We start from the raw sequence: 27979 nt of genomic DNA, 5'->3' as shown, positions 1-27979 counted from the left end.
AGTGCAATGATTACATCTTTTACAGGGGTATATATGTAATTTCTCACTAATATTGATCTTTTCGTCCAAACTCTAGAAGTGCAATTATTTTGGGATGAAGGGAGTGGGTAAAAATTATTCCACTCACTTTAACAATGTAAAATATATATATTATAAAATTATTTATCATGGTGACTGACGGCGGACCCGACGGTGCAACCGTCGTCTCGCCCCGCTGCCGCCCACTACTATCCTCCGGAACCTTCTACATCTATCGAAAATAGAAATTGTCGATCGTCGCCGCCTTGACAACCTGAACACATAACCCCACTGGTGATATCCACCTCTGGCGATGCGATGGTGCTATCGCCGCCCATCCATCCACCGAGCTCCACCGCCACCTTCGTCGGAAAAAGCCTCGCTGGATGTTCCCGCCACCATACGTTTCAAAAAAAAATGTTCCCACCACCACCTCCAGCGCTCCTCGTCACGCTACTCGCCAGCCGTTACGCTCGTCGCAAATGGAATCGTTGGGCGCAGCTACCACGGGGATCCTATCTATATTGTGGAAGATAGATAGAGGTTGAAACTTCCAGCCCACCCTGACCCGTTATAGCTCATTGCAGCGCAGTCCACCAAACACTATTTAACAACAAAAATGATGGATGCAAAAATGTTGTCAACACTTAAAAAAAGCCGGAACATTTTTTCGAAAAGAGTTGAGCCAAACATTTCTAAAGTTGAATCCAACATTTTTCGAAAAAAAGTTACACCAATATTTTTTAATAAAAGTTGACCAACATTTTTTTCAATCTTCTTCTTCGGCTCTAGCAGCAGGTGGCAAAGAGGCCAGCAAGGGCGGCGACGTGGAGAGGCGCGGCGGGGAGTGCCCAGGGGAGGCGAGGCGGAGAGCATGCCGACGCCGGGGAGACGTAGTGTCGCCGGCCGCGGGGAGGCGTGTTGAGGTGCCAGTGGTGGCGTGGGGAGGCACACTGGCATGGGGGGAGGCATCAGGGGGTGGCTCGAGGAGGCATGCTGGCGTGGGGGAAGGTATGCCGGGGGGCATCGGCAGCGGTGCAGGCCCCACAGTGGGCGGCGGTGTGACAGGGGAGGGGGTGAGGCTAGGATTTGAGTGTGGGGATTCAACGGATATGGGTGTTTGCACGAATCTCAAATATCGGGAAGTTCAACCTCTTCCTACCTTCCGGAAGATGGATAGGATTCCCGCCACCACCCTCCGTGACCTATAGTTGAAAATTGCTATGTATCTATCAGGCCGTAACGGCCAAACCGGCCACATTGAAACGTGGCCCAACTTAATTACGGTGATTCATTTGGTCTTAAGTCGGTTCGGCCCACCTAGACCCGGCGGCGGCGCTCCGGTGAACAATTTCTCGACGCGTCTTCCGAATCCCTGTTTCCTTGCTCGCTCTCTGCGCGCCGGCAACCTCCAGTCTCCGTACGGCAGCTGCAAGCTTCTCCCTCCTCTGAACTTGGTGGGGGAGGGCGAAGCGGGGGAAGGCCCCCTCCAAGTTGGTGAGGATGTCGGGGTTCGGCGATGGGTACGTGGGGATGGCGCAGGACGCCGTGAAGATCCGTCAGCTGGAGAAGCAGCGCGAGGCGGAGCGCCGCAAGATCGAAAAGCTCAAGAACAAGTCCTCGGATGGCCAGCCTGGCCTCCTCCAGTTCGGCTCCAGCACCTCCGAGGTAATCACCGTCATGGCGCGTCTCACTGTAATATTCCAAAAAAATTAATATTTGCTTGTATGAAATTGCAAAAATTTAAAACTTTTTGTATGTATTGTGTGCTTGTTTGAAAATGATAGTCAATTCCCTTCTTATCCCTACATTCCATTTCAAGGAGAATTAACTCACATGCAACAAGTGACAAACTACATTCATATTTGGGAAACACAAGGTAATAGATCAAAACTTCTACTGCATATTTGCAAATTACATCCTATTTACGTGTCATTTTGACATCATGATTACCTCCAAAGTGTTTTTCTCGACAATTGTCAGATTATATGTCCTACTATTATGAGATTGACACCATTTTAATGATTGTGTTCGAAATACTAGCTATCATATAAGGTCCAAACTATGTAAATCAATTCTAGACTTGACTTTACTGAGTTTTGCATCCCTATAACAGCCATGATGATTTTAAATTAAAATCTTCGGTTAACATATGTTGACCGGTTGTGGATTACTTAAACTCGCATTTTATGATTACAACTATCCAACATGAACCATGTTCGTTAACGTTCAACATTGTTCAGCTTCCCGTGGGCTGGAGTATGGGGTGGCATCCTCTACTAAAGGAGAGCAACCGTCGTTCAAATCAACTGCAAATTGTTATGCGTCATAAGATATCATATCCATCAGGATCTCATATTTTTTAAGTATCTAATGGAGGCCGAGTGTTTTACAGAAACTTCTCTAGAAGTATCTAATGGATCTCATATTGCAAATGGCATAAGACATTTATTTTTGCCGAAATCTTTCCTAAATAGACACAATAGTCTCTAGAACTTCATGTCCATCAAAAAGTACAACAACATTGTCCATGCCATCTGCTCAAAGTTGTGCTTTAGCAAAAAGAAGCTAGGTAAGAGGACAAGATGGTTGATCAATGATGCCTTTTCCCTCTAACTGTTGAGTACTTTATCTATTAATATGCTCTACCTCAACTTCACTGGTAACTCCTAATTATATCTGGTTTTCTAATAAAGTCGGGAAAAAGACCTGTTTTCTAAAAAAAATATGGTTCTCTATGTTGTTGGTGTTATTGCGTTCTGTAAACAAATCCTCCACTAGTGGAAAAGTGATCATTAGTCCCAGTTGGATAGCCTCATATATCTCGAATATCCAATCGGGACTAATGTTTCGAGACTAAAGATCCCAATCTTTTATCCCGGGTTAGTCACCCGGGACTAAAGACACCCTTTAATCCCGGTTGGTAGGGCCACCATGCATGCCAATGCACGTGGCCCTTTTGTATTCCTTTTGTATCGGTTGGTATTACCAACTGGAAGTAAAGTCCTTTCTTCTTTTTACCCTGATTTCTTTTCCATATTACGCTAATTGCTGCTTCACCTATATATATACCTATATGTATACATTCTTAGCGTATACTGCTTACACGTATACGCTCGTATTGTATATGCATGTCGTATATATATTTCATGATAGTGTATGCATAATATTAATTATAACTACTATACACACACAATTCTTATTATATTATACATATCAAACTAGTATTTATACAATAATTTGTCCTCTTCATTCTTATAATCCTCCCGTCATGGTGTTGCTAGGTTAGGCTATTGAATGTCCATCATAATAAAATTCTCCTTTAGGTATCACCTCGTCCACCAGGAATCCTAGGAGAGCTTCTTGGATTGCCAAAAGTTTCTCCTTCTCCAAGAGTTATTCTCTAATTTTCCTTGGACTTGAAACCTCCGAGTTCCCCGGATTGGTGAGACCTTAAGATAGACAAAATCCCCTTCATTGAAGCTTAATTCTCGTCTCCTCTTGTCCGAGTAGCTCTTCTGACTGGACTGAGCTGCCTTCAGCTTCTCTCTGATTTCAGCTACACTGCCTTTGGCCTCTTTTATAAAGGCGGGTCCGACTAGGGTGCGTTCTACGTTCTCCCACTTCCGACCACATTAAAGGGTCCTGCACTTTCTCCCGTAGAGAGCCTCAAATGGCGACATGCCTAAACTGGCCTGATAGCTGTTGTTATATGAGAATTCTGCATAGGGTAAACTCTGCTCCCAGTCCTTGCCATAAGTAAGGACACAAGCTCTCAACATATCTTCCATAATTTGATTTACCCTTTCTGTTTGGCCATCAGTCTGTGGGTGATAAGCCAAACTAATATCCAGTTTGGTGCCCATGACTTTATGCAGGCTCCTCCAGAATCTAGAGGTGAATTGGGTGCCTCTATCCAAAACAATTTTGCTAGGCACACCATTCAGCTTCACTATGTTGTCCACATAGAGCTAGGCCAACTTTTCTCCACCATAATTGGTCCGTACAGGTAGGTAGTGAGCGACCTTAGTGAGTCGGTCCACTATTACCCATATGAAGTCATTCCCTTTCCGAGTCTTGGGCAAACCAACTACAAAATCCATACCAATCTCATCCCACTTCCAAACTAGGATGGGTAAAGGTTGTAATAACCCTGCTGGCTTCTGATGCTCGGCCTTGATTCTTTGACAGGTATCACAATGGGCAACGAACTGAGCAATGTCCGCCTTTATCCCATTCCACCAGTATTTTTGCCTTAAGTCCATATACATCTTGGTGGCTCCTGGGTGGATGGACTAGGCCAAATTATGTGCTTTATTCATGATGATTTGCCGAAAATCTCCTTCCTTGGGTATGCAAATTCTATCCTTGTACCGTAAGGTTCCTTTATCGTCGACTCTGAAATATGGCGCTTTATTCTCTCCAGTGTGCTTACGGAGTTTCATTAAACCTTGATCCGAACCTTGAGCTTTTCTGATTTTATCCTCCAAGGTAGGCTGAACACTTAGCTTACGACGGGGATTATGGGGGACCATGTGCACATTTAATCGTGCCATTTCTTCTTGTAGATGAGCATTTTTGGGTCCAAGCTGCCCATAAGATTTTCTGCTTAAGGCATCAGCTACCACATTAGCTTTGCCGGGATGGTAATGGATTTCCATATTATAATCCTTAACTAATTCGAACCACCTCCTCTGCCTTAAATTCAGATATGGTTGTGTGAAGATATACTTTAAACTCTTATGGTCGGTGTAGATCTCACACTTATTTCCAATTAAATAATGTCTCCAAATTTTGAGGGCATGCACTACGGCTGTAAACTCCAGATCATGGGTTGGGTAATTCTGCTCATGGGGCTTGAGCTGGCAGGAGGCATATGCCACCACCTTTCCATCTTGCATAAGGACACACCATAATCCTTGTTGGAATGCATCACAATAGATGACGAAGTCCCGCTGAATATCCAGCAAGGTTAATACTGGGGCGGTCGTCAATCTTTTCTTCAACTCTTGGAAACTCCTTTCACAAGACTCTGTCCACGTGAATTTCTTATCCTTTCTAAGCAGTTCTGTCATGGGCCGGGCTATCTTAGAAAATCCCTCAATAAACCTCCGATAATACCCAGCTAACCCAAGAAAGCTTATGATTTTGCTCACATTAGTGGGTTGCTGCCAGTTGGAGACCGCTTCAACTTTCTTAGGGTCAACCGCTAATCCTTCAATGGTCAGAATATGGCCAAGGAAAGCCACTTTCTCAAGCTAAAATTCACATTTGCTGAACTTGGCATAGAGTTTGTGCGCTCTCAACTTTTCTAGCACTACCCGTAGATGCTGTTCATGCTCCTGGATACTTTTGGAGTAGATAAGTATGTCGTCAATAAAGACTACGATAAACTTATCTAACTCGTCCATAAACACCTTGTTCATGAGATTCATGAAATATGCAGGTGCATTGGTCAGTCTAAAGGACATCACAGTGAACTCAAATTGTCCATAGCAGGTGACAAAGGCTGTCTTCGGGATGTTACTCTCCTTAACCTTAAGCTGGTGATAACCAGACCTCAGGTCAATCTTGGAGAAATACCTAGCTCCCTTCAGCTGATCAAAGAGATCATCTATCCTGGCGAGAGGGTATTTATTCTTGATGGTGACCTCAGGATGGAGTAGACTACGGTGGCGGTGCAGCAGCGAGAAGAGGCAAAAATCCTAGCTCGATTAGATGTGTTTTCGGTAGAGGCCGATAGGTCGTATATATAGGAGAGCGTACGATCTCATGTTGCGATCGTGATCTAAACCGATTAGGCTTCCATATATCTCGCTGACTTAAAGGCCAAGTAACAAAAAAAGCAAAAGGAAACCGCGCCACCGCAAGGTAGGAGGTTGGATTTCGGTGGACCATTCAGGCAGGTGTTGCGCGCCTACGCCCCTTCACCCCCTGCCCCGCCCCTTCAAGTTCGTCCATTGACCAATTTAGTACCTCAACTTTCATTTTTGATCAAACTCATCTTTATGTTGATGTGGTGCTCTATATTAGCATGAGACTGATGTGTATGAACGCATGCTTTAAAATTGATATTGACATGTACTCACGTACTTGTGGTATGGTATACATGCTCCACATATGTATTTATACCCTCTCGATAAACACATATATGCTCATATTTATTTTGGATCATACTGTTAATGTACTTGCTCAAAACCAAAAGACTTTTCACATTAGTTCCATGTAATATGGAGTCCCGTATCAGCACAAAGGACGAGTTTGATCAAAAACAAAAATTGAGGGACTAGATTGATCAATATGAAAGTTGAGGGACGAACTTGACCCTTGGTGCAAAGTTCAAGGACCAAAATACCTATTTTGCCATAATAAAATTCCATCCGCGATGCTTCTCTCCGTATAAGAAGCTACAAACACTATTGTATCTGCCACATAACTGCCCTCGAAACTTTGTTCTTGCCCATACTTGTGTGCACCAATTTGAGATTCTTGTTGACGTGCTATACTAACCAGGGTGATCATTTATCCCTATAAGAAAAACAATCTGCTTTGGTTAAATAAACCTTTTTGTTTTGGACTATATATTTGGAGTTGCAAATTCGTAAGGTTAAATTAGCCACGGGAAAATAGATTGTTTTATGTGTCCGCGTGTAACCAAGCCACTGCTCTTTTCCGTGCGTGCCATCTTCATATTTGCAGGTTACATGAACACACGCGTTCCATCCAAAGGAGCGAAGGGAGAAGAAGAAACGAGGATCTAGACCATCCATTACAAATAAAAGGCAACCAGGCCTGCATCGCCCCGCTCGGGCGACTCAGGCGGTGGCAGCACCACCAGCCTCCGCCGCCCCCTCCCTCCCCCCTCACCTGCCGCCGCCGGAGGGGCCTGCCGGATGTTCGCACGAGCCCCTAGGATGGTGGTGGCGGGGCATTTTCGCCGGCGAGCATCGCTCCCAGGTGGGGGAGCGGTGTGGACCAGCCCCACCGGCCAGGGTGACGGTGGTGGTGGATCCGGGGTCTTAGGGACTGGATCCGCCCCCCCCCGGCTGCCGGATCCGTTCGCTGGCTGGCTCATCGACGGCGCCGGTAGGCCGGCGACCGCCTGCATAGACTCACCGGCGAGGGCGCGTGGTTCGTGGAGGCCGTTGTTGGCTGCAGCCTGGAGGACGTCCTGAGGCGATGGGGAAGCCGGTCTGCTCGACGAGCCGCACGGCTAGGGCATTAAAGCAGCACGGCGCCTGGTGCGCGCCGGGCAAGGCAAGGATGCGACAGAGTGCCGCCGCCAGGGGCTCCCTCTGGCGAATGCCGTGGATGGACTCCTCGGTGGTGAAGTAGGGGCTGCGCGCGGCCATCCTCACGCACCGATGCGGCTGGCCTGCCCCTCACGCTAGGTGCCGGCAGTGCCCTACCCGATGCCTTGTGCGGATAGGTGCTGCCAGCGGTGGGAGAGCGGCGCCCCCGGCCTGGCAGCCGCCCAGGTGAACAGGAAGGAGGGCGTGAGGCTCGGGAAGTGGCGCCTGTGGCTGCGTGCGGGTCGGCGCTGGGATAGCTGGTGGTGGGAGCGGAGGCAAGGTGGCTGACACCACCTCAGCGTGAACCTTTTCTTCTCCTCATCAGCGATGCAGGTCTGCAGGTTTGCAGCGCCGCCGTGGCGATAGGGCCAGAGGGTGCAGGGTACACTCAAGGCATCATGGTGGTGATACGTGATGCGCCGGGCCATCCTTCTAGCGCAGACGTCACGGAGGCAACGGGGAGCGAGAAGCTGCCGCAAGCGATACCGGTCGGCAAGTCGTGAGACGCCGGGAGGCGCGCCGCCGCTGGGAGGAGCGCGCAGCCGAGAGAAGTGCGGCCGGGAGAACGCGCGGTGGTGGGGAGGAGTGCAGCGGCCGGGAGAAGCACAGCAAACGGCCATACGGCGTCAGCAGGAAGGTGCAGGCGGTGGAGGGAGCTGCGCATGGGCAACGATGGAGGGCGGCGACAGAAACGGATGTGGAGGTACGGTGGCATGGCGAGTGGAGGCGCGGCGTCGGCATCGCCTCGGCTGGGTTGCTGTAGCAGTGGTCCGGGAGTGCTGAACCATGTACGTGCAGCGAGGGGTTGTATTGCTCCGGGCGAAAACCCTCCCCAGCCTTCGTGCTGGTGGACATGACGACGGCGTCCTAGGATGTCGTCTTCCCCGTTGGGGGCGTCATGTTGGAACTACGACCCTGCTGCATGGGTTCTCTGTGTGAAAATCCTATCTAGATCCTAGACGAGCGATGGCGGCGCTATTGGTGTCGTGCCCTCCTTGAAGGCGTCGTCTCTAGAGACCCAACTTGGTTCATGGCATTGCTGAACTATTATCATGGGAGGTCATAGCTGAGGGCGGCAACTTCGTTGCGTGGTGAGCTGAATGGGTGTTGCCGAGCCCATGTGCAGGTGTTCGAAGTTATGGTGGCGACCAGGCATTATCGCATGGTTGTCGAATTTGGCTGCTTGCAGCGAACCATGGCAGCTAACGTTGCTTAGCAGCGATAAGTGCGGTGTGGGACTGCATCAGAGGACGGCGCTTGCGGCAATGGCAGCGTGGGATGACTAGGCTTGCAGCGGACCACGGCAGGTTGCTTAGCTTAGCTGGGCTATCCGATGCAGTTCATCGTCGGAAGACGGCGCAAGTGACTTCTCTGGCTTGCTGACACAGCGGAGAAGGCTATGTACGCGGGTGAAGCAACGAGGCAAGGTCGACACACTGCGGCGGCTTGGTTGATCAATGGAGATCTTGGGGGGCGGGGCAATATCGCTCAACACTATGACAGCGACAAAATAAACGAATCCGTGACGTGGAGTAATGCGGTGGGCATGGCAAGGCTCCCATGCACGGTGTATCTTTGAGGCGACGAGAGAGAGGTAGAGTCCAACGGCGGATGTGGCGAGGCTCCCGCCGTTGTCTTATCGTGGTGATGACTGCGAGGTAGCCTGCGAGAGGTCCGGATTCGGTGCTATCACCCTATCAGGTGAAGAGTGATGTTACAACGGCACTACGGCGAAGGTCCTGCATGATGGTGGTCTTCTCGGTGCGGTGCAGTCTGCTTCTCAGTTCAACATCGACGTTAGGTTACGCTGGAAGGTTTCGGCGACTTCTTGACCGTGTGTACGGTGGTACGGGCGACGGTAAGACTTCGATTCTGTCGCCAAGGTGTTGAGAGGAGTGGAGTTCGATGACGTTTGATGTCTCAATCCAACCTACCGATGTGTTGTAGAGTTGAGTTGCATGTGAGGGCGTGGTGCGACATTGCATTGAGGACCCAATCCAACCTGTCGATGTATACATCGTTTTTTTTATGTTTTGATCCAATCTAAACTTTATCTTTTTCATTAATATAATCTAGTTCGTTTCAAAAATGTCCGCAGGTTGCAACCGTGCATGCTTGGTCCAAGCAAAGGCTCCAGCCTCCAAGCAGCCATCAAGAAAACTAGGGACCTTTTTCGTGCAACGAGAGAGCGCCTTTGATTCATGATCGGACGGGCGACGCGCTGCACGTTGACTGACACGTTGGCACGTTGACTCGCACGGCCGGAGGCCGAAGCACCTTGGCCCGCCTTGCTTGTTTTCGCTCCCGAGTCCGAACCCACAATACTCCGGAGGTTGAAATGGCGGCGGCGGCGGCGGCGGAGATGGAGAAGCCCGTGGCGGTGCGGCGCGCGGAGGAGCTGGTGGAGAGGGAGATGGCCGGGCGCGACGCGTCCCACGACGCCGCGCACGCGCTCCGCGTCCGCGACCTCGCGCTCTCGCTCGCCGCCGAGGAGGGCCTCTCCGCCCCCGCCCGCCTCCTCACCGTAACTGACCACTTGCCTCCTTTGTTGCTCGTTCCGATCTCCCACTCTCTTCTCGCGACTTCTATTCGGTTTGCTGATGCGCGTGCCGTTTGATTGCCCCAGGTGGAACTGGCCGCTCTCCTGCACGACATTGGTAACTACCCCCAATTATCCTCTCTCAATTTCATTTGCTTTAGCTCTCCATTGGAATATGATTAGTTTTTTCCTTATTCAGGAGACTACAAGTACACCAAGTAAGGGGGGATTCTATCGTCTTGTTGACTTGTTTGCTCCTTGCATTAAGAGTGAAAGGAAGTTGAGTTTGAGTTAGTGTACCCCTTGTGCTGTGGAGAATATACATTACTTGATATACTGTTGACTGTTGTTGAGGAGGGAGATTGATTCCGGATACGTGAATTTGACTGCACTAATGGATATTGGATAGGAACAATGTGGAGGATATGAGCATCGTCGAGAAGTTTCTTGAAGAGGTAGGATTGGAGGAATGGCAGAAGGATGAAATAGTGTCAATTATTAAGGGGATGGGTGAGTTATTGAATTGTTTGCATTTATGCATCTGCACTTTATGTTTCTTCAGTGGTACAACTCACATGGGGCACAATCTGGTTCAAAAGGCTCATTCCTCTTCATTAATCATTATGCATGTGTGCATTTTATTATTATCTCAAATCTCAGTTTCTTCAGTGGTACAACTCACATGGGGCACAATCTGGTTCAAAAGGCTCATTCCTCTTCATTAATCATTATGCATGTGTGCATTTTATTATTATCTCAAATCTCAGTTTATTTCTCTTCATGCACTTTTGTTCTCCCCTATGGCAGTCTGCAGCAGTCCCAGCAGAGCATATTAATTCTTTCTTACTATACATTCTTGAAATTATGGCTGCGAAAAATTTCTGTCTAACCCTTTAATAAACTGCAGGATTCAAAAATGAAGTTTCAAAGAAGTCTATTTTTGAGCCCACTATTGAGTTTGCAATTGTACAAGATGCAGATCGCCTGGATGCAATTGGTGCAATTGGTAAGTACTCCTTAAGCAGATTTTTAAACTCTTCATAACCAGAATTTTTTCAACAATCACAATGCAATACAAGTCAGCAAACTCTAAAGCAACAAAGCTTTTTAGTCCCTGACAAGTTGGGGTAGGCTAGAGCCAAAACCCAACACGAGCCACTAGCAAAAAAGGAAACAAAAGAGAAAATGACTCGATATATAATAGAGGACCTAAAGATTGTCCATGCGGAGATGAAATCCAAGATTAACAAGCTCTAGAATCTAGATATACACAACTTTTTTTCAAGCAGTGGCATTTAGCTCTTTATTTTAGTTCTGCTAGAACAAAATCCATCGTACATTTGCCTCACCATTAGTTTACCAAATATACTATTGTGGGAGAATGCCATTACCTGTACATTTAAAGGCACCACAAACCAGTAATATAGCTTTCTCGCACCTACTTGTAGAGGCACTACCTCTCTCAGAGCTGTCATACACATTTTTTTCATTCTGAAACTTGTGCAGGTGTTCAAATAGCATTCATTTACAACTTACTGTAGCTATCCTCTCTGATATGCAGTGGTATGCTAATTGTAATATTGTACCGCTCCTACCCGTATAAAGCTTGAACTAAACATTATTAGCATACAGGTGCGAGATACATGTATGAATTTGAACTGGAAAAAATATCAAAGATAAAACATCTGATATTATACTAGTTTTCATGGTCTTGCATTGTGGAATGTGGATCCTATTTTTTTGGCTTTTAACACAAACGCTTACACTTCCGGACAAAGAAGACCAAAGATGCTCATATATTTGGCTACCCTTTTTTTAACACAAGCGCTTACACTTCTGGACAAAGAAGACCAAAGATGCTCATATATTTGGCTACCTTTTTAGTTCAAATAAGAATTATGTGTTTTAATCTTCTCAACTGATACCTGCAGGTATTGCAAGATGCTTTACGTATGGTGGGAGCAAGAACAGCGCACTTCATGATCCTAGAATACTGCCACGTGATAACTTGTCAAAGGAAAAGTACATGTCCAAGGAGGAGAAACAGACATCGATTAATCATTTTCATGAGAAGCTTTTTAAATTGAAGGACATGATGAAGACAGAGGTAATGGGAGCTTTGTTATAGAAGTCTTCTTACAGCTGCATATCTGTCTTGTATAAAATTTCAGGAAGAAAGCATTTCTTACACCTACTGAATCTAGTAAGGGCTGTAGAGCGATGTTTGGTCTAGTTTGCTTCGTTTTTCCATTTTTAGGGAAATTAATTTGCTTCGCTTATACCGAGTGTATGGAAATTAGATTTGTATAGTCCTACTCTGTCATTATGGAATGATTTTATGATTAACAGTCACCAGTTATTTGTTCCCAATTCATTTTTTTTATGCATGGACCATAGTTTCAGCAATAGTTTACCCAGACATACACTCGTTGTAATATTCCCTTGTCTGCTCCATGCATACTGACACATAGTTTCACACTGCGCATAGGCCGGCAAAAGGAGAGCAGAGAAAAGGCATAAGTTCATGGAGGACTTTGTTGCTGAATTCTATGAAGAGTGGAGTGGCAGGGCTTGAAGTTGAACAACCAGGTTTTGATGCTGTGTGAGAGGCTGAGAGCGGGCAGTTGGCCAACCATATCTCAACAACTGATGATGCTGTTCGTCTACCTGGCCTATCTTCTGCTGGTGAAATCATGCAAATAAAAGTGTAAAGCCTATAAGAGTTGCTGAACAATGATACGGCTCTGTAATAAGCAGTCAACCCACCTGCCTGGACTTCTGGAGTCCGTAGATGGCGTTGGTCTGCCAAGTGCCCAAGTGCATGGTACACTGTAATGGGGCATGTAGAGTAGTAATTAGTAAATAGTATTGAGTCTTTTGATCTGGAGCAAATTTATTCAAAGAGATGCCGTGGCATCTTGCTGCTCTTGTATTGAAACAATACTGCTAAAACATACCGGTTACATCATCTGAAGCTTCAGTGTTTTGCCATCACACATATTGACATTTACATATACAGAAGTACTATACTCCCTGTACTTGTCTACACTACATGTAAACAGAACCAACCAATTACTTAATAGAAGTAGGACTACAAATAAAAGACGAAACAGAATGAAAACAGAGAACATCATTTCACACAGAATCATCCACTTCCTCTCACCCACAAATTCTTGCAGACCACATGTGCATCCGAAAGCAAACTCCGAATGGTGTAGTAAGCTCTCAGAGCCTGGTGGCCTTGTCCCTCTTGGCCAGCGTCACCTTGAGCCCGTGCTTCATGTACATGGTGAGCGCAATCTTGGGCGCGACGGGGTGGCCCTCGACGACGTGGACGCGGTAGCGGAGGAGGATGGACGCCGCGGCGAACTTCATCTGGTAGTAGGCGAAGTCCTTGCCGAGGCAGAGGCGCGGCCCGCCGTTGAAGGCGGTGAACTTGTAGGCGGACTCGCTCGTGAAGCGGCCGTCCCGGAGCCAGCGCTCCGGCCTGTACTCCCGGCAGTCGTCGCCCCAGATGCTCTCCATCCGCCCCATCGCGTACATGGCGTAGATCACCTTGGTGCCCTTCCTCAGCACCGTCCCGTCCGGGAACACCTCGTCCTCCACGACCTGCGCGTGTATTGCAGCGTATCGTGATCAGCACTTGAATTAGTACTTGTTGTTAGTAACAAAATGAAGATGATCCCAAAGTCTTCTCTTGTTGGCCAATGACCTGTCGGCAAACAGTAACTTCTTTCGTTTCACCTATTCAAAAGATGTGATGGTGAGCTGATCTGGTTGCACACTACTATATGTCGAGATAGGAGTAGCTAAATTAAAGGATGGGTACGTGCAACTACTGAGCGACTCAACTGTTGGGTTGGCCCGACACCCGTCTCTGTCGAAGCCACACAAGATACCCAAAAAAGGAGAGAAGAAACACGAGATGTAGATGGCCAACTTGCAACCTGTAACTCTGCTAACTCCTGCTGCTTACGTGCTGTTCTCCCCCGTCCCCTTCCCCCCCACAGTGCCCAACTCCCCCATGGGCCACGCCGCATTAATCAAACAATGCTTCAGGATATATTATCCAGGCCCATTGCAAGAATCAGCCTATCGCGTCACGGTCAATTCATGGCTCCCGTGTGCGTGCAGCTCGCCAGCTAGCTTCCAGCAGCTACTTTTATGTTTCTCTGTCGCTGCAGAGAGTCCGGTGCAGCAGCACACTGGCATCTGTCCAACATCTTGACTTTTTTCTTCTTTTTGTTTTGTAATTTGTACGTATGCTCATCCTCAATGTCCACAGATCACTCTTCTTCCTCCTTGTCATTTTGTTTTGTTGGGTTGTTGTGGGACGCCAATCTCGTTGGTGTAAGTTTTATCGGTGCTCAACATGAATTCCATGCCTGTTCCCTAGTTGGATCTACTGGTTTGACTCCCAATTTTCTACTCTAATTTTGGAACTCATGCAAATTGCAATTTCCAAGCATCGTACCTCATGCGGATAGAGCCAGCTACTCACACACTTGGGGACTTTGACAGTATACAAGGACGAGTTAGTTTTACCGAACGGCAATGGAAATGTAAAGCGCGTGCAGTGTGCCCATTGTTTGTAACGTAGGAATTTCAGGTGAAAGCAACTCAAATCATATGGTGGGATTGGGAGAAACTTCTTTTTTTTTCAAGAACTTATATGTCCGTATTTCAAACAAGACGGTCTAATAGTATCTACTCCTTCCGTCCCAAAATACTATTCGTTTTGATTTTTTTTACCTGTAGACATATTATATATATATATAGGTGCATATTTAAAACTATGTAAAAAAAGTTAAAACGAATAGTAATTTGTAACGGAGGAAGTAGCATTCTAGCCCCTGTATTCGTTGACGAGTAGATGTGTCTATCCAAAAAAATAAAGTAGATATCGAATTAATGAATACGAAACGTGTGTTTGTTTGGGTATGCGTTACCTCCTTGTGGTCGACGGGGACGGAGGGGTAGAGCCGGAGCGCCTCGGAGAGCGCGGCGTGGAGGTAATCCATCCGCTTCACCTCATCCGGCTGAAACACGAACTCCTCCTCGACCTCCCCCGGCGCCTTCCGCGCCGCGACGATGCCCTCGATCTCCTCCAGGATCCTGGCCTCCACGGCGGGGTTCTTTCCGAGCAGCCAGAAGAACCACGCGAGCGCCACGGAGGAGGTGTCGCGGCCGGCCAGGATGAAGTTGACGCAGATGTCGCGGAGGAACTTGTCCGAGTAGGCCGGGCGGCCGTCCTCGTCGCGCATCTTGGTGAACACAGTCAGGAGGTCCGACCTGCGCCCGGCGTCGTAGCCGGCCTCGAGCTCCTCCTTGCGCTTGCGGATCACGTCGTAGGCGAACTCGTCGACGCCAGCGAGGGAGCGCTGGAGCACGCGCTCGTTCCCGACGCCGAGGGCGCGCATGGCGCGCCACACCGCGGTGGGCGTGAGGAAGCGCACGATGGTGGCCTCGGTGGCGTCCTCGAAGGCGCGCGCGAATGGGATCTCGGGGAGTCCGGGGCGGATGCAGCCCGGGTCGACGCCGAAGGCGATCATGCAGACGTTGTCGAACGTGAGGCGGAGGAGCACGTCCTGGAGGTCGACGGCGCCGCCGCCCGCCTCGGCGTCGGCGAGCACGGGGAGCAGGCGGCGGTGGACGAGCTCGACGAGGGAGCTGGCGGTGAGCGCGCGGAACTCGGCGGAGTGGAACTCTAGGCTGGCCGCCTTGCGCTGCCTCCGCCACACCTCGTCGTCGGCGCCGAAGATGCCATCGCCGAGGAGGTCCCGCACGTTGTCGCGGAAGTAGGGGCCCTTGGGGAAGCTCCCGAACCGGGTCTTGAGGAGGTGCTCCAGGTTGCGCGGGTCCGCGGTCACGACGCAGTGGAGGTTGGTGAACCACGGCCCGCGGAACGTGAAGGTGCCGCCGCGGGCCTTGAGGATGCCCGTGATCCACTCGTACATGTCGCCGCGGAGGCCGAGGAGCAGGGACGGCAGCATGCCGACGAGCGGCCACGTGGGCAGGCCCTGCGAGCGCCGCTGCCGCAGCGAGTGGATGGCCACGAAGATGGACACGGCCACGAGCAGCTCCAGCGTCTGCACCTCCGGGAGCAAGCTGGCCAGTCCGCCGCCAAGCTTCGCCGCGGCGGCGGCGTCCGTGGCGTTGTGCGAGACGGCCGTGTCCATGGCGCCGCTCATGGCGTTGGCAGCGAGGCTTGGGGCAGAGAAAGGTGGTGGTGGTGAGCTGTGGGAAGGGTGCGTGGGTTTCTGGAGGGGGTTCCTGGGGTAGCTCCAATATATAGGTGGGATGCCGGTGTGGTTGCTTGATGGCAACGTGCAGGGCCGTTTTGATTTGGTGAGCTGAAAGTCTAGCGAGAACGAACTCCCGTTACTTGATTCTGTCACGCGCGCGAGCTTTATTTCAACGTTAAGCTTGCGGCGAAACCAGCTTCATTTGGGCCTTTTTCCAAAGTGCTTAATAAGTGATTGTACGTGCATTATCCGATCGTACATATGTGTCAACTTGTTTTGAAGATCGCAATGACAGCTGATAACCCTGCAGCGTAAGGCCTGTTCAGAGTCGAACAATTTCCTATAAAATTTCGTGTGATACTCTTGCGCTTCGAAAAAAATATACCTACTTGTTTTTTTAATGATTGGTATGTGCATATATACGAGTATACATGTGAACGCAGTGTGTTGTGTTTATGCACTAAAGCTCACGCACTTGGCAAATGGGAAAAAGTGAACATGCACGAACGCTAATTGCGTGACCGTGACGTGCTAATTCCGTATGGTTAAACCAACCACGCTTTTCCTAAAGTTCGATCATCACTGGACTCGAATTAGCGGTACCCAAAGAGGCAAGCATCACTGTTGCCTGAAAAATCACCGAAATATCTCGACTGTTATTCGCCGATCATCGTGTCACTGGCGCACCAGGGCGGACAGGGCGGGTGGCGGGTGGCGGGTTGGGTGGGTGAGCCGAGCGCTCTGCCTCTGCTCGCCCCCCGTCCCGCTCTCCTGCCATGCTCGATCGGCGCCCGCCTCTCCCGGTGCCGGTGGTGACCAAACGCAACCACTGCCCCGACCTGTCCTCCGGCCACTGCATGCCGCCTCCGGCTCCGCGCCAGCAGCCTCCGGTTCCCGAGCCGTTTCACGGGTCGTGTCGCCGTAGCTGTTCGTGTCGTGTGTGACCACGAGGCCGGCCGGGGCGTCGCGATCGCCCGTGGTTTCCGCTGGTTTTTACTGCGTTTCCCCACTATTGGCTGGCACGGCAAAAGGTCTCGTTCTCGCTACGCAGGGTGACGCACGAGCGAGTCGCCGGGTCGGTGAGCTAGATCGTGGAAACCGAGTTTCGTGTGTCCGGGCCGGGTGACGTCGTCATCCAGCGGTCAAAAGTCAAAACCCTACCATTCCTTCAGAAAAGAGAACGCCTGCCGTTACGTAGGTTATAGTAAGATGCTCTTATTACAGTATGCAGCGGTCGGCATCTGCAGCGGATCGGTGTGCAAGCTGCTGAGGATTATGAGCGACTTTGCTCGTCTGATTGGGCGGTGGAATCGCAGTTGCTTCACTCACTAACTCTAATTAGTCTTCCCACATTTCTATCGAGTGTCATCTAAATCCCCAAACTTTCAAAATGCACATCAAAATCCCCCAACTTGTTAATTGTTAATTAGTTCACATAAGGTCAAAATCTCCATAACCCTCGTTAAACTGCATGCGTGGCACGCTGACTGTGCACATGGATCTAATATGTGGGATCCACATGGTCCACCTACCTTCTACCTCCATCTCTCTCTTCTTCTCGATCTCCCGCCGGTGAGGCGCTCGAGATTGGGGGTGCAGGTGAGGTCAAGCGACGGGGTGGCATCGGCCCGAAGCCTCGCCCGGACGCTCGCAGAAGGCCACCATCCTTCCCGCGTGGCCGCCGCTGCCGCCACCGTCATCCCCCCGTGCCGAGCCGCTGTCTTTCGTTCACCATGAAGCCTTCTTCTTCCTCCAAGTTCTAACACAAGCAGCATCGTGCAGCTCCTTGCCCCTCTTATCTCCATCTCCAATCGATCAAGCAAGCAAGCAATGTAGCACGCCGAAATCCATCTCTCCTCTGATTCAACTCCACCGAGCAAGCAACCCATCAATTTCCCTCACACCTCATTCCAATTCTTTCCAATCTCTGAATTGCTCCACCGAAGGAATCAATCAACCACATCTAGCTGCTTTTCTCCCTCCTCTAATTTCTCCGTCGCAAGAAAAGCAAATCAGCAGCTTGAGCATCCCCTTCCTCGCGAAGGGCCACCGTCGACATACCCCTCACGTGCGGGACACGCTGTTGCTCCACCCGCACAGGGCCGCCGCTGTCCCCCTGTGCTGGACCACCGCCGTCCCCCTGTGCCGGCGCAGGGCTGCAACCGCCGTCACCGTCCACCCGCGCACGAGCACCGTCCACCCCCGCAGGGCCTCCTCTGCCACCGGCTGCCTCGACTTAGTCCCTGAGCTACTACTGTTGCTACAGCCATGGAGGAAAGAGGAGACAAGGGAGAAATAGAGGATGAGGGTCACACCTAGCTCCACATCAGCATACGCGTGGAAATTTAATCTAAGTGACTGTGATTTGGATCTCATATGGATCGATTAGTAAATTCAGGAACTTCCATATGCATTTTCAGAGTTCGGGGATTTGGACGACACTAGCTGTCAAGTTCATGTACCGGGTGTATATTTTACTTTTTCTATCCGGAGTATCTATGTTCCTCGTAGGTGATCCATCGCATCGACCCTTGGATGAAAGGTGCAGCCACCTTTTTATGTTTGTTTGTTCGAAGAGAGATGCAGCCACCTTTGACCCTGGTGACGTGATCGTCATGCAAAGTGAAAAAGTAACGTGCACAGAACTAATAGCCGTGTCCAACATTGCCAATACTCAGGTGCCCTGCCCTTAACCTGCTAGGATTCCTGTTTTGGTGACTGGGAATGCATCGCTGGAGTCCTGTTTCTACCTGCAATGCACCCACGGCCACGTCTCGTTCGACGCGTCCCGAGGTAGCTGCGATTGGTTGTCTAACGAGTAACGACAACTGACTAGAGGCCCGGGCACAGGCACACCGGTTGTCAGAGTTACACTTGGGCACTTGGCGTGTAGCGACAGCTTGTGTGCTTAGCAGCCGTATGCCCGTATCTTCTCTTTGGACTGGGGCGATGCAAACTAGAACTACTCTAGAAGGAGATGATGCCCATCTTTCAGACTTTCACTGCTATATTACTCTACGTGTAATATGCTTATGCAAACCACATGTGTCACTGTCACTGGAGCAACGCAAATGAAAAGGAATATAACCTGATGAAGGGGACAGAATAAGCTTCACGATGCAGGATAAAATACTGGAATGGGAGAATCAAAACATCAAACAATTCAAACTGCTGAACTGAAGAAACTGCACAGAAACAGAGACGAATATAACAGAGTCAAACACAAACAACACACATGCATAATCTCATAATCCATTACAGAGTACACAATCCAAATGATAGTTCTAGTTAGTCTCGTTACTGCAATTACACATATATACAAACAACTTAACAGCACAAACACGGTTCAAAGTTCGAGTATCACTTCACATATATGTTTGATGATAATGCAGCAGCAGCAGATATTTCAAAGTTCAGACCATAAGCATGCTCAGCCAGCCATTGAAGAGTGGCCATGCACTTCAGGCTCCTCCGTTGAGCCTGAGCTGCCGGAGGTGCTGCTTGCCGGCGAGGTGCTGCTCGACGTTGAGCCCGCTGGAGAGGTGGACGTTGCACACCGGGCACCGCACGTTCATCTCCCCGGCGAGGCAGGCCGCCTTGTTCCGGTGCTTCCGCCCCTTCTCGTGATCCTCCAGGTGCCGTGCCGTCATGCACAGCACGCCGCAGAGCCCGCACGGCACGGAGGGCTTCTTCTTCGCCGCCGGGTGCGGTGGCTTCTTCGGCGCGGACCTTCGCTGGAGTGGCGGCGCGACGGTGTTGTTGTTCATCGCTGGCGCTGGTACCGCGGCGCCCTGGCTGGCGTGCTGCGGCGGCGGCGGGAGGGACGTGCCCGGGGAGCGGTGAGCGTTTGGCGCCGGTTGCGGGACGTGCTGCGGCGGCGACCTCTGACACGGTGACTTCAGCGGCGGCAGGCGAACGCCGGCGAATCCCGGGGGCGGTCCGGGCGAATGCCTCTTTTCCCATGTGGAATGAGGTGGTGGAGGTGGAAGTGGAGGCGGAGGTGGAAGTTGCAGTGGCTGCTGATGTACCTGAAACAGGGATGGAAACAGTACATGATTGCCGTGACACCATGAATGCAGAATCACAACCATGCAAGTTGTGCCTTTATGCATTGGAATTTGTAGAGATGAAACGACCGCGGGTATCAAAGTTTAGTATGAATGCAGCTAACAAAAACTTGCAGTAGATTATGATGTCTTCTTTGCACAACTCTATTAGTTTTTCCAGAGGATTGATGATGCAAAAAAGGAATGTGCTATGCCAAAAACTGTAGCTGCAGCTGTGAACATAAGGACACAATCTGACTATTTTCATACCAAGCAGAAGTTTCCAAGTTCCAAGAATAGTAAGGTGATATGTTATGGTCCTATAGGGTTTTCTTTTCCTCTGAGCAGAGTAAAAAATGTAGAGAGGAGAATACGTGATCTTTGATTCTGAGAAGTCTTAACAAAGTAAAAATGCGGAGAGGAGGATCTGTGATCTTTGATTCTAAGAAGACAATTTTTTTTGTTTTTTTTGTACTAGCTGTCTCCATTGGTGTTTCGTTATAATTTAGTGCAGTACAATCTTCAATTTCTTGTTTCTTTTAGCTGAAAAGTGCAGCTGCAGAGGATAACTAAACTATTTCACTATGAACTAGTGTGTGATAGTGGATAAGCTGCAGCTGTGAGTTAAAAGGGCAGTCAGCGGTGAGCTATCATTTTTTTTTAAAAAAAAGCCAATGCACTATGATAACATTAACAAGAGACTGCCATTATTTTCCAAATACTTAGATTTCAGGGTATAAAAGTTTTGGATTTTCAGTGTTGTAGGATGTCCTACCCAATTGCAAACGAACTATCTTATCTTTTGTAATTCTTAATAAAAATGTGAAACTGCAGAGAGGCCACTAGACTTTTCAAATGGCTTCACAAATTCAAATCTACAGGTTTGTACAGAGAATCAGAGAGAAGGAAGCGATGGACAATGCCTCACCGGCGGGGGCGGAGCAATGTTCCTGAACCTGTCCATCAGCTCCTGGTCGCCGGAGGCGTGCCCGTAAGGAGCGTGGTTCCCTCCATCTTCAATTTTGATAACTTGCGGCATTGTCCTCGGAAATGGCATCCCCACGCGCAGAGCAGATGATGGCCCGATGCGCCACCAAGGGTCGCTGAAAATCTCTGCTATCTGAAGCAGCGTTCAGTTAGAACTTAGAAAGCTGAAAGCATTTCAGAAGGCCCACAAAAAGAAAATCCTAAGACACAACTCATAGGGCAAGAATCAGTTTCTGGAAATAAGGGTCAAGAACAAAAGAAATTCCAAGACATTTAACCATGGGATTCCAGAAAAATGGCATGAAATCGAAGTGCTAATCAAAGTTTCTTCTGGAAATAAGAGGCAAGAACAAAGAAATTCCAAGACATTTAACCATGGGATTCCAGAAATTGCCATGAAAAAGTGCTAATCAAAGTTTCTGGTGGAGACGGAGAGTAATCTAGAGCTCACCAGTAAACTCTTCAAAGCAGCCTTTAACGAGTCTGCCGGATCATCCAATGCTCCAGTGGGCAGACAAGCTCGGTAGGAACAGAAGCACTTAACGAGACGGACTAAGCATAAAAGCACTTGTTATATACTCCGTGTCTTTGTCACGCGTTTGTTGGGCTCACGCCTTCTGCATCGTGACCACACTCCATCCATGGAAATCACAAAGAGAGATGGAGCGAGTCAGCCTGTTGAGTCCGTGATTGTTTCGTAGAAAGATGGGGCCCAGGTTCGGCTATATCTTGAGCCAAGAGAAATTGACAATTAGCTCAACAACAAGCAAATTCTATATCTCCGCACGGAGATCAAACCCAACTCGAGAGGAGCTCGGGTATAACGAGATCGAAAATTAGAGATGACACTGGAAATTGATAAGATAGTTAATTTTGATTTTTTTTTACCTTCCCTGCATTCACATGAATTAGATGCTAAAATGTAAAAGAGATAGTCCATATCCGCCACAATAAAACGACGCCACCTCAAAGCACCTACAAAATACTCCTCGATGCAGCTCATGTGAGCGGTGAGCAAGATGGAAGCCGAGCGGGCGAAAGTAGTGGCAGAACCATGACAATCACCATACGATAGCAATTGTGCTTAGCTAGCTAGCGACGGTGGCTCCACGTCCGAAAAAAAAAGCGGACTATTATCAAAACAAGATAATATGGATAAGAGGCACGCTAATTTACAGGCGGACGGAACGCTCTCCGTCCGGTAAATTCCCAACAGCCTGTAGCCGGCCCCTCCCACGTGTATCTCCCTTTCCCATTCTCTTTTAAACGCTTGAGGAATATATGTAATAAAAAATATGCGGAAAACTTTTTAAAAAAATCTATATGACAAAAAAATTTATACAGAAATTATCCACACGTGAAAAGTTTGTCAACGAACTTTTGTGAAAGAGAACTTGAGGAAAAAGTAGGAAAAGAAACATTTGGGAAAAACGTTTAAAGAAAATTTAGAAAACTTTAGGTAAAATGTTCTAGAAAAAAATTGTCAGCAAAAATTTAGGGACAAAAGATTTGTGAAAAAAATATAGAAGCAAAGATTTAGAGAAAAAATTTGGAAAAAAAAAAGAAAAAGAAAAAATCAGCTCGGCGCCGGCATCGATGGTGGGCGAGCACGCCTTGGCCCAGTGCCGTCACTCGCGCCGGCACTCCCCAGCGGACTCCCGCGGAGGATGGCATGCCACCGTCCCGACAGGAGGCCTCGCTCCCATGGCGCCAAAGTTCCCCGTGGGGAAGCTCGCCCCGAGGACCGCGGCGCAACCGATTTCGGCGATGGAGCGGCGATGGAGCGGGGGCCGCAGCTCGCCCCTGGCCAGCGTGCCACCGCTCCCCGCGGCCCGGTGGGGGACGATATCCCGGCCACGGTGCGCACCCCTGTCCGCTACCGAGCAGCTGCGACTGCGCGCGGTGCAGACCTCGCCGGCCGTAGCAAATCTCGAAGAGATAGAAGAGAAAAGAGAAGGGGAGAGAGAGAGCACGCGGTGAATGAGAGGAGATGGAGTGAAAGTGATAAGGTTGTTCTACAACAAGACCCACTACGTGAAAGAGAGTAAGAGGAAATATAGTGGGAACGTGGGATCACCGCGTGGGAGGGAGGTTATAGACGATCGTAAATTTAGCTTTGCAGATAACACGTGAGTAGCAATAATTGGATGGTAGATTTTTTTTTCTCCAGTGCAACGTACGGACATATTTACCCGTGGAGTATAGTACTACTTATAAATACTATGTGGGCCCATGATGGCAGTGGCTTCTCGTTTCGTCGTCACCGTCGTGGCGTTCGGATTGGGACGAGCGAGCAACCTCCGTAACCGTGAACACGAGTCGGACAAAAGCAGCACGTACATCAATCCGCCGCGTTCCTCCGAATCGGATTTGCTAGTCGATCGAGTTGCGTGACTACTACTCGCGTATTTAAGCAGAGCCAGGGGCAGAAGAAGTTATCCACCACAGCCGCGTCCCTAGCAGCTAGCCAGCGCACCGATCGACAGCGGCCAAGGAAAAGCAACTTGTACGCCGCCGTGGTGCCGGCTCGGCCGACGAGCCAGTACTGTGGCAACGGAGGACAGCCACACCTACCATGGAAACCACGGCGAGCCGTAAGAGGACCAAGGCCTCCGCGCTGCCCGACGAGATCGTGGAGGAGATCCTCGCCCGCCTTCCGGCCAAGTCGCTGCGCCGCTTCCAATGCGTCTCGCGGCCATGGCGCGATTTCATCAGGCCAGCTGGGTACTGCGAGCCCTTCCACGCTTGCCGCCATCCCGCCGGCAGCCCGACGACGACGACGGCCGTCGAGGAGGAGCTCCTGAGCTGCTCGCAGTTCCCACAATGGAACGTCTTCCCCGTAACCTAATCCTGCCGCGGCCTCGTCCTCCTGCACTGCGTCTAGTACGACGCCCACTACGTCTGGAACCCTTCCACCGGGGAGACCCTGACCCTGCCTGACAGGACCCCATTCAGGATGTGGTCAAGCTAGTAATCCTGAGTTCTCGCTCATCTGTTAGTTGTTAGTTTCTATCCTAGCTATTCGTTGCATCAGTTAGTTTTCTGTTAGCTAGAGTTTTGGGCTCGGCTTGGACTTCATCCTCCCGAGCGCGTCATGTGCATCGTGTGCATGTTGTGCGGCATGATCTGCATGTGGGATGGCACATGCGCGTGGATCATGCCGGGCATAACGGAGGGCACGAGTAGAGCTCGGATACTCCTTCCTGAATAAGCATTGTACAAAATACATACAGAAAAGCTGCAACGGTTTAGCGCAGCACAAAAAACACTTCCCCGTGTTCATCTCTGTCCAACAGAGCTCGCCGGAGAGAATTCCGGCTAACATTTGGCCTCAGAGCTATTTGATCCCAGGGACCTGATGTCTGCCAGGTCGGAGCCGCGCGGCGGCCTGTTCCGCATGCCGCCACGCCACCGTCGCCCCTCGCTCTCGCCTACGCCCCGCCGCGGCCGCCGTCCTGCCGAAGTGATCATCCGGCGGACAGTCAAGGAGACCAGCGCCACCGTCCAGTACCCCACGCTCACTCGCTCCAACTATCAGGAGTGGTCGATGTTGATGCAGGTGAACATGGAGGCAGCGGGCATCTGGTACGCCATCGAGCCAGAGGAGGAAGACATCATCGACTACCGTGACGACCGCCTAGCAATGGCGGCCATCCTGCGCTCCGTCCCGCCGGAGCTGCTTCCCTCGCTGCGTGGGAAGCGCACAGCGCAAGCTGCGTGGGACGCAGTGAAGACGATCCGCGTCGGCGTTCAGCGTGTGCGCGAGTCGACTGCCCAGCAGCTCCGATGAGAGTTATTGGTGCTGGCATGGAAGGAGGGAGAGACGGCAGTGGACTTCTCTGTCCGCATCACCGGCTTGGCGAACAACTTGCGCATCCTCGGCGACGACATCGCGGTCGTAGAGATCGTCCGCAAGATGCTGCAGGTCGTCCCCGAGCATCTCTCCCAGGTGACCATCTCCATCGAAACTCTCCTCGACCTCAACACCATCTCCGTCGAGGAGGTGACCGGGCGTCTGCGCGCCGTCCAGCAACGCCGCAAGCCAGCCCCCGTCGTCGACAACCAGGGCCGGTTGCTCCTTTGTGAGAAGGATTGGCTCGCTAGGCTCAAGATCCGCGAGTCCGAGGGAAAAGGCGGCGGGAGCAGTTCCAGCAGTGGGAGCGGCGCTGGTGGCAAGAAGCGCGGCAGCCGCGGACGCGGCCGTGGCCGAGGCAACTCCACCTCACGCGACGGCAACCGCGGCGAGTCCGACCCAGCACCGGCCAGCAACCGCGAGCAATGCAAGCGGCAAATACAGCCATTGGGCCAAAGATTGCCGCAGCAAGCCCAGGGCGGAGGTCCACGTCGCGCAAGCTGAGCAGGATGTCGAGCCCACCCTGCTGATGGCCCACGACACTCTCTTCCCCAACACTACGGCTCCTCCACACACCGCCACGGCCGCTGCCCCACTGCTGTTCGAGCAACGGCCCCTATGCATCGTAGAGGCGAAGGTCTTCGCGCAGCTTGATGGCGACTCGGAGCGCGACGATAGCCTTTGGTACCTCGACAGCGGGGCGACAAATCACATGTCCGGCTGCCGCAATGCCTTCATCGACATCGACACGGCGATTCGCGGCACTGTCAAGTTCGGCGACGGCTCGGAGGTCGCCATCGAGGGGTCCGGCATCGTGCTATTTGAGGGGAAGACCAGAGAGCACCTCCCCATCACGGGGGTGTATTTCATCCCGAGGCTGACCACCAACATTATCAGCCTCGGCCAACTCGACAAAGGAGGCTGCAACGTCCACGCCAACGAAGGTGTTCTTCGGATCCGCGACAACCAGGGCCGGCTAATCGTGCGAGTCAAGCGCTCACCGAATCGGTTGTACCAGCTGCGGGTGAAGATTGCATGGCCGCTCTGCCTGGCTACGCGCGCCATTGACAGCACGTGGCTCTGGCATGAGCGCTACGGTCATCTCCACTTCGATGCCCTATGCAAGCTCGAGCAACGAGGGATGGTTCATGGATTGCCGTACATCGACCGTGTGCACCAACTCTGCACCGACTGCGTCACCACCAAGCTCAAGAGGACCCCGTTCCCGTCGCAGGCGAAGCGGCGGGCGGACGGACTGCTGGATCTGGTCCATGACGACTTGTGCGATCCCATCACACCGGTGACTCCCGGTGGTAAGCAGTATTTCCTTCTGCTGGTTGATGACAAGAGCAGGTACATGTGGGTGGCACTACTCGCCGCCAAGAGCGACACTCTCGCTGCCGTGAAGAAGTTCCAGGCGCGAGTGGAGGTGGAGACAGGTTGGCGTATGCGTGTTCTGCGAACGGACAATGGGGGTGAGTTCACCTCCATCGCGTTCGAGACCTACTGCTCCGAGCACGACATTGAACAGCAGCACACCGTGCCGTATACGCCGCAACAAAATGGCGTCGTGGAGCGAAGGAATCAGACAGTCGTTGCCACCGCGCGCAGCCTCCTTAAGAGCAGGAACATGACGGCGATATTTTGGGGAGAAGCTGTAGCCACCACCGTCTACTTGCTGAACAGGGCACCCACCAAGGCCGTCGACGGCATGACGCCGCACGAGGCCTGGCACGGCCGCCGCCCCGACGTCCACTACCTGCGCACGTTTGGCTGCGTCGCTTACATCAAGGTGACGAAGCCGAACCTGAAGAAGCTAGATGATCGCGGCACGCCGGTGATTTTCATCGTTTATGAGCCAAGCGCCAAGGCGTGGCGCTTCTACGACCTGACGTCGCAGCATGCCGTCGTGTCTAGAGACGTGGTCTTCAACGAGCTGACATCCTGGACTTGGAAGGACGAGGACCTGAGCACTGGCTCAGACTTCATCATTGAGTACCGCGACATCGATATTGCAGCTGCCTCGCCTGAACCCGCAACGCCACCAACGACATCGCCACCAGCAGCAAGTACACGCACACCAGCTCCGACAGCACCGCTACTACCCCTGGCCGAGTTCGTTTCTCCACCACATGACGCGGAGAAGTACCTGGACGCCGACAACGACGATGACATCGAGCCGCGATACCGCACCATCAACAACATCATCGGAGCCGCGACAACACCGGGCTACGCCGCACGGCAGGTAGCTGCTGAGCTCCATCTACAGGTTGAGGAGGAGCCGGCCTCTTTCGCCGAGGCCGAGAAGCACCCATCCTGGCAGCGCGCCATGCTAGAGGAGATGGACTCCATTGAGAGCAACAAGACGTGGCGGCTGACACCCCTTCTGCCCGGACACCGACCGATCGGGCTGAAGTGGGTTTACAAGGCGAAGAAGAACGCTGCCGGCGAGGTCATCAAACACAAGGCGCGGCTCATGGCAAAGGGCTACGTCCAGCAGCCGGGTGTGGACTTCGATGAGGTGTTCGCGCCCGTGGCCCGCATCGAATCAGTGCGACTCCTGCTCGCGCTTGCTGCCCAGGAGGGGTGGCTGGTGCACCGCATGGATGTGAAGTCCGCGTTTTTAAACGGGGAGCTGGTTGAGGAGGTGTACGTTCGCCAACCTCCCGGTTTCACCGTCGCCGGCCATGAAGACATGGTACTGCGCCTGGACAAGGCGCTTTACGGACTCCGTCAAGCACCGCGTGCGTGGAACGCGAAACTCGATGAGACGCTGGTGGCGCTCGGCTTCAGCCACAGCGCGTCGGAGCACGCCGTCTATGCTCGCGGTGTGGGCACTTCTCGGCTACTGGTGGGGGTCTACGTGGATGACCTCATCATCACCGGGAACGATGCCACTGAGATCGCCAAGTTCAAGCAGCAGATGTGCTCCAGGTTCCAAATGAGCGACCTTGGCTTGCTTTGTTTTTACTTGGGTATTGAAGTGCAGCAGGCAGGCG

The 27979-nt window shown here is 51.0% G+C and overlaps 4 protein-coding genes across 6 annotated transcripts; 2 read left to right on the top strand and 2 right to left on the bottom strand.

Annotated features, from left to right (window-relative positions):
• The first annotated feature begins 1348 nt into the window (after positions 1–1348).
• On the top strand, positions 1349–9541 carry LOC101765532 (protein XAP5 CIRCADIAN TIMEKEEPER). 3 transcript variants are annotated; one of them, XR_002675847.1, is made up of 3 exons: positions 1349–1686; positions 1841–1897; positions 2262–2494. XR_002675847.1 is itself a non-coding variant. In XM_022823130.1 (2 exons), the coding sequence occupies exons 1-2, from the start codon at positions 1522–1524 to the stop codon at positions 9472–9474; spliced, it is 231 nt and encodes a 76-aa protein (XP_022678865.1). In that variant the 5' UTR covers positions 1349–1521; the 3' UTR covers positions 9475–9541. The 3 variants fall into 3 exon arrangements, 2 of the variants coding, with proteins under 2 accessions (XP_022678865.1, XP_004982788.1); XM_022823130.1 differs by lacking the exons at positions 1841–1897; positions 2262–2494 and adding an exon at positions 9409–9541; XM_004982731.3 differs by lacking the exon at positions 1841–1897 and having other exon boundaries at positions 2262–2629.
• A 60-nt stretch (positions 9542–9601) lies between these two features.
• LOC101764720 (uncharacterized protein YpgQ) lies at positions 9602–12823 on the top strand. Its single transcript, XM_004982729.3, has 7 exons — positions 9602–9834; positions 9937–9967; positions 10049–10067; positions 10259–10359; positions 10757–10855; positions 11781–11956; positions 12338–12823. Exons 1-7 carry the CDS (start codon positions 9649–9651, stop codon positions 12422–12424), a joined length of 699 nt encoding a protein of 232 aa, XP_004982786.1. The 5' UTR covers positions 9602–9648; the 3' UTR covers positions 12425–12823.
• LOC101765133 (cytochrome P450 86B1) lies at positions 12742–16098 on the bottom strand. The gene is made up of 2 exons (XM_004982730.2): positions 14799–16098; positions 12742–13458 (listed from the first exon to the last, which is right to left on the bottom strand). The coding sequence occupies exons 1-2, from the start codon at positions 16038–16040 to the stop codon at positions 13075–13077; spliced, it is 1626 nt and encodes a 541-aa protein (XP_004982787.1). The 5' UTR covers positions 16041–16098; the 3' UTR covers positions 12742–13074.
• Positions 16099–19323: 3225 nt separating this feature from the next.
• Positions 19324–21218, bottom strand: LOC105915118 (carboxypeptidase Y). The gene is made up of 2 exons (XM_022829634.1): positions 21069–21218; positions 19324–20122 (listed from the first exon to the last, which is right to left on the bottom strand). Exons 1-2 carry the CDS (start codon positions 21195–21197, stop codon positions 19556–19558), a joined length of 696 nt encoding a protein of 231 aa, XP_022685369.1. The 5' UTR covers positions 21198–21218; the 3' UTR covers positions 19324–19555.
• Positions 21219–27979: the final 6761 nt, after the last annotated feature.

Source organism: Setaria italica, chromosome IX (assembly GCF_000263155.2).
Source record: "Setaria italica strain Yugu1 chromosome IX, Setaria_italica_v2.0, whole genome shotgun sequence".
Taxonomy (NCBI): Eukaryota; Viridiplantae; Streptophyta; class Magnoliopsida; order Poales; family Poaceae; genus Setaria; species Setaria italica.
The sequence above is the reverse complement of the archived record's forward strand: the minus strand, read 5'-3'. Positions and strand labels throughout refer to the sequence as shown.

What these genes read in the sequence shown, in the direction of transcription:
- LOC101765532 (XM_004982731.3), top strand. Translation starts at nt 1,522, where the DNA reads ATGTCGGGGTTCGGCGATGGGTACGTGGGGATGGCGCAGGACGCCGTG. An exon ending in TCGGCTCCAGCACCTCCGAG is followed by an intron (nt 1,687 to 2,261) that starts GTAATCACCGTC and finishes AACATTGTTCAG; the next exon opens with CTTCCCGTGGGCTGGAGTAT.
- LOC101764720 (XM_004982729.3), top strand. Translation starts at nt 9,649, where the DNA reads ATGGCGGCGGCGGCGGCGGCGGAGATGGAGAAGCCCGTGGCGGTGCGG. An exon ending in GTCAATTATTAAGGGGATGG is followed by an intron (nt 10,360 to 10,756) that starts GTGAGTTATTGA and finishes AATAAACTGCAG; the next exon opens with GATTCAAAAATGAAGTTTCA. An exon ending in GGATGCAATTGGTGCAATTG is followed by an intron (nt 10,856 to 11,780) that starts GTAAGTACTCCT and finishes TGATACCTGCAG; the next exon opens with GTATTGCAAGATGCTTTACG.
- LOC101765133 (XM_004982730.2), bottom strand. Translation starts at nt 16,040, where the DNA reads ATGAGCGGCGCCATGGACACGGCCGTCTCGCACAACGCCACGGACGCC. An exon ending in TCCCCGTCGACCACAAGGAG is followed by an intron (nt 13,459 to 14,798) that starts GTAACGCATACC and finishes ATACACGCGCAG; the next exon opens with GTCGTGGAGGACGAGGTGTT.
- LOC105915118 (XM_022829634.1), bottom strand. Translation starts at nt 21,197, where the DNA reads ATGCCATTTCCGAGGACAATGCCGCAAGTTATCAAAATTGAAGATGGA. An exon ending in ACATTGCTCCGCCCCCGCCG is followed by an intron (nt 20,123 to 21,068) that starts GTGAGGCATTGT and finishes TCCCTGTTTCAG; the next exon opens with GTACATCAGCAGCCACTGCA.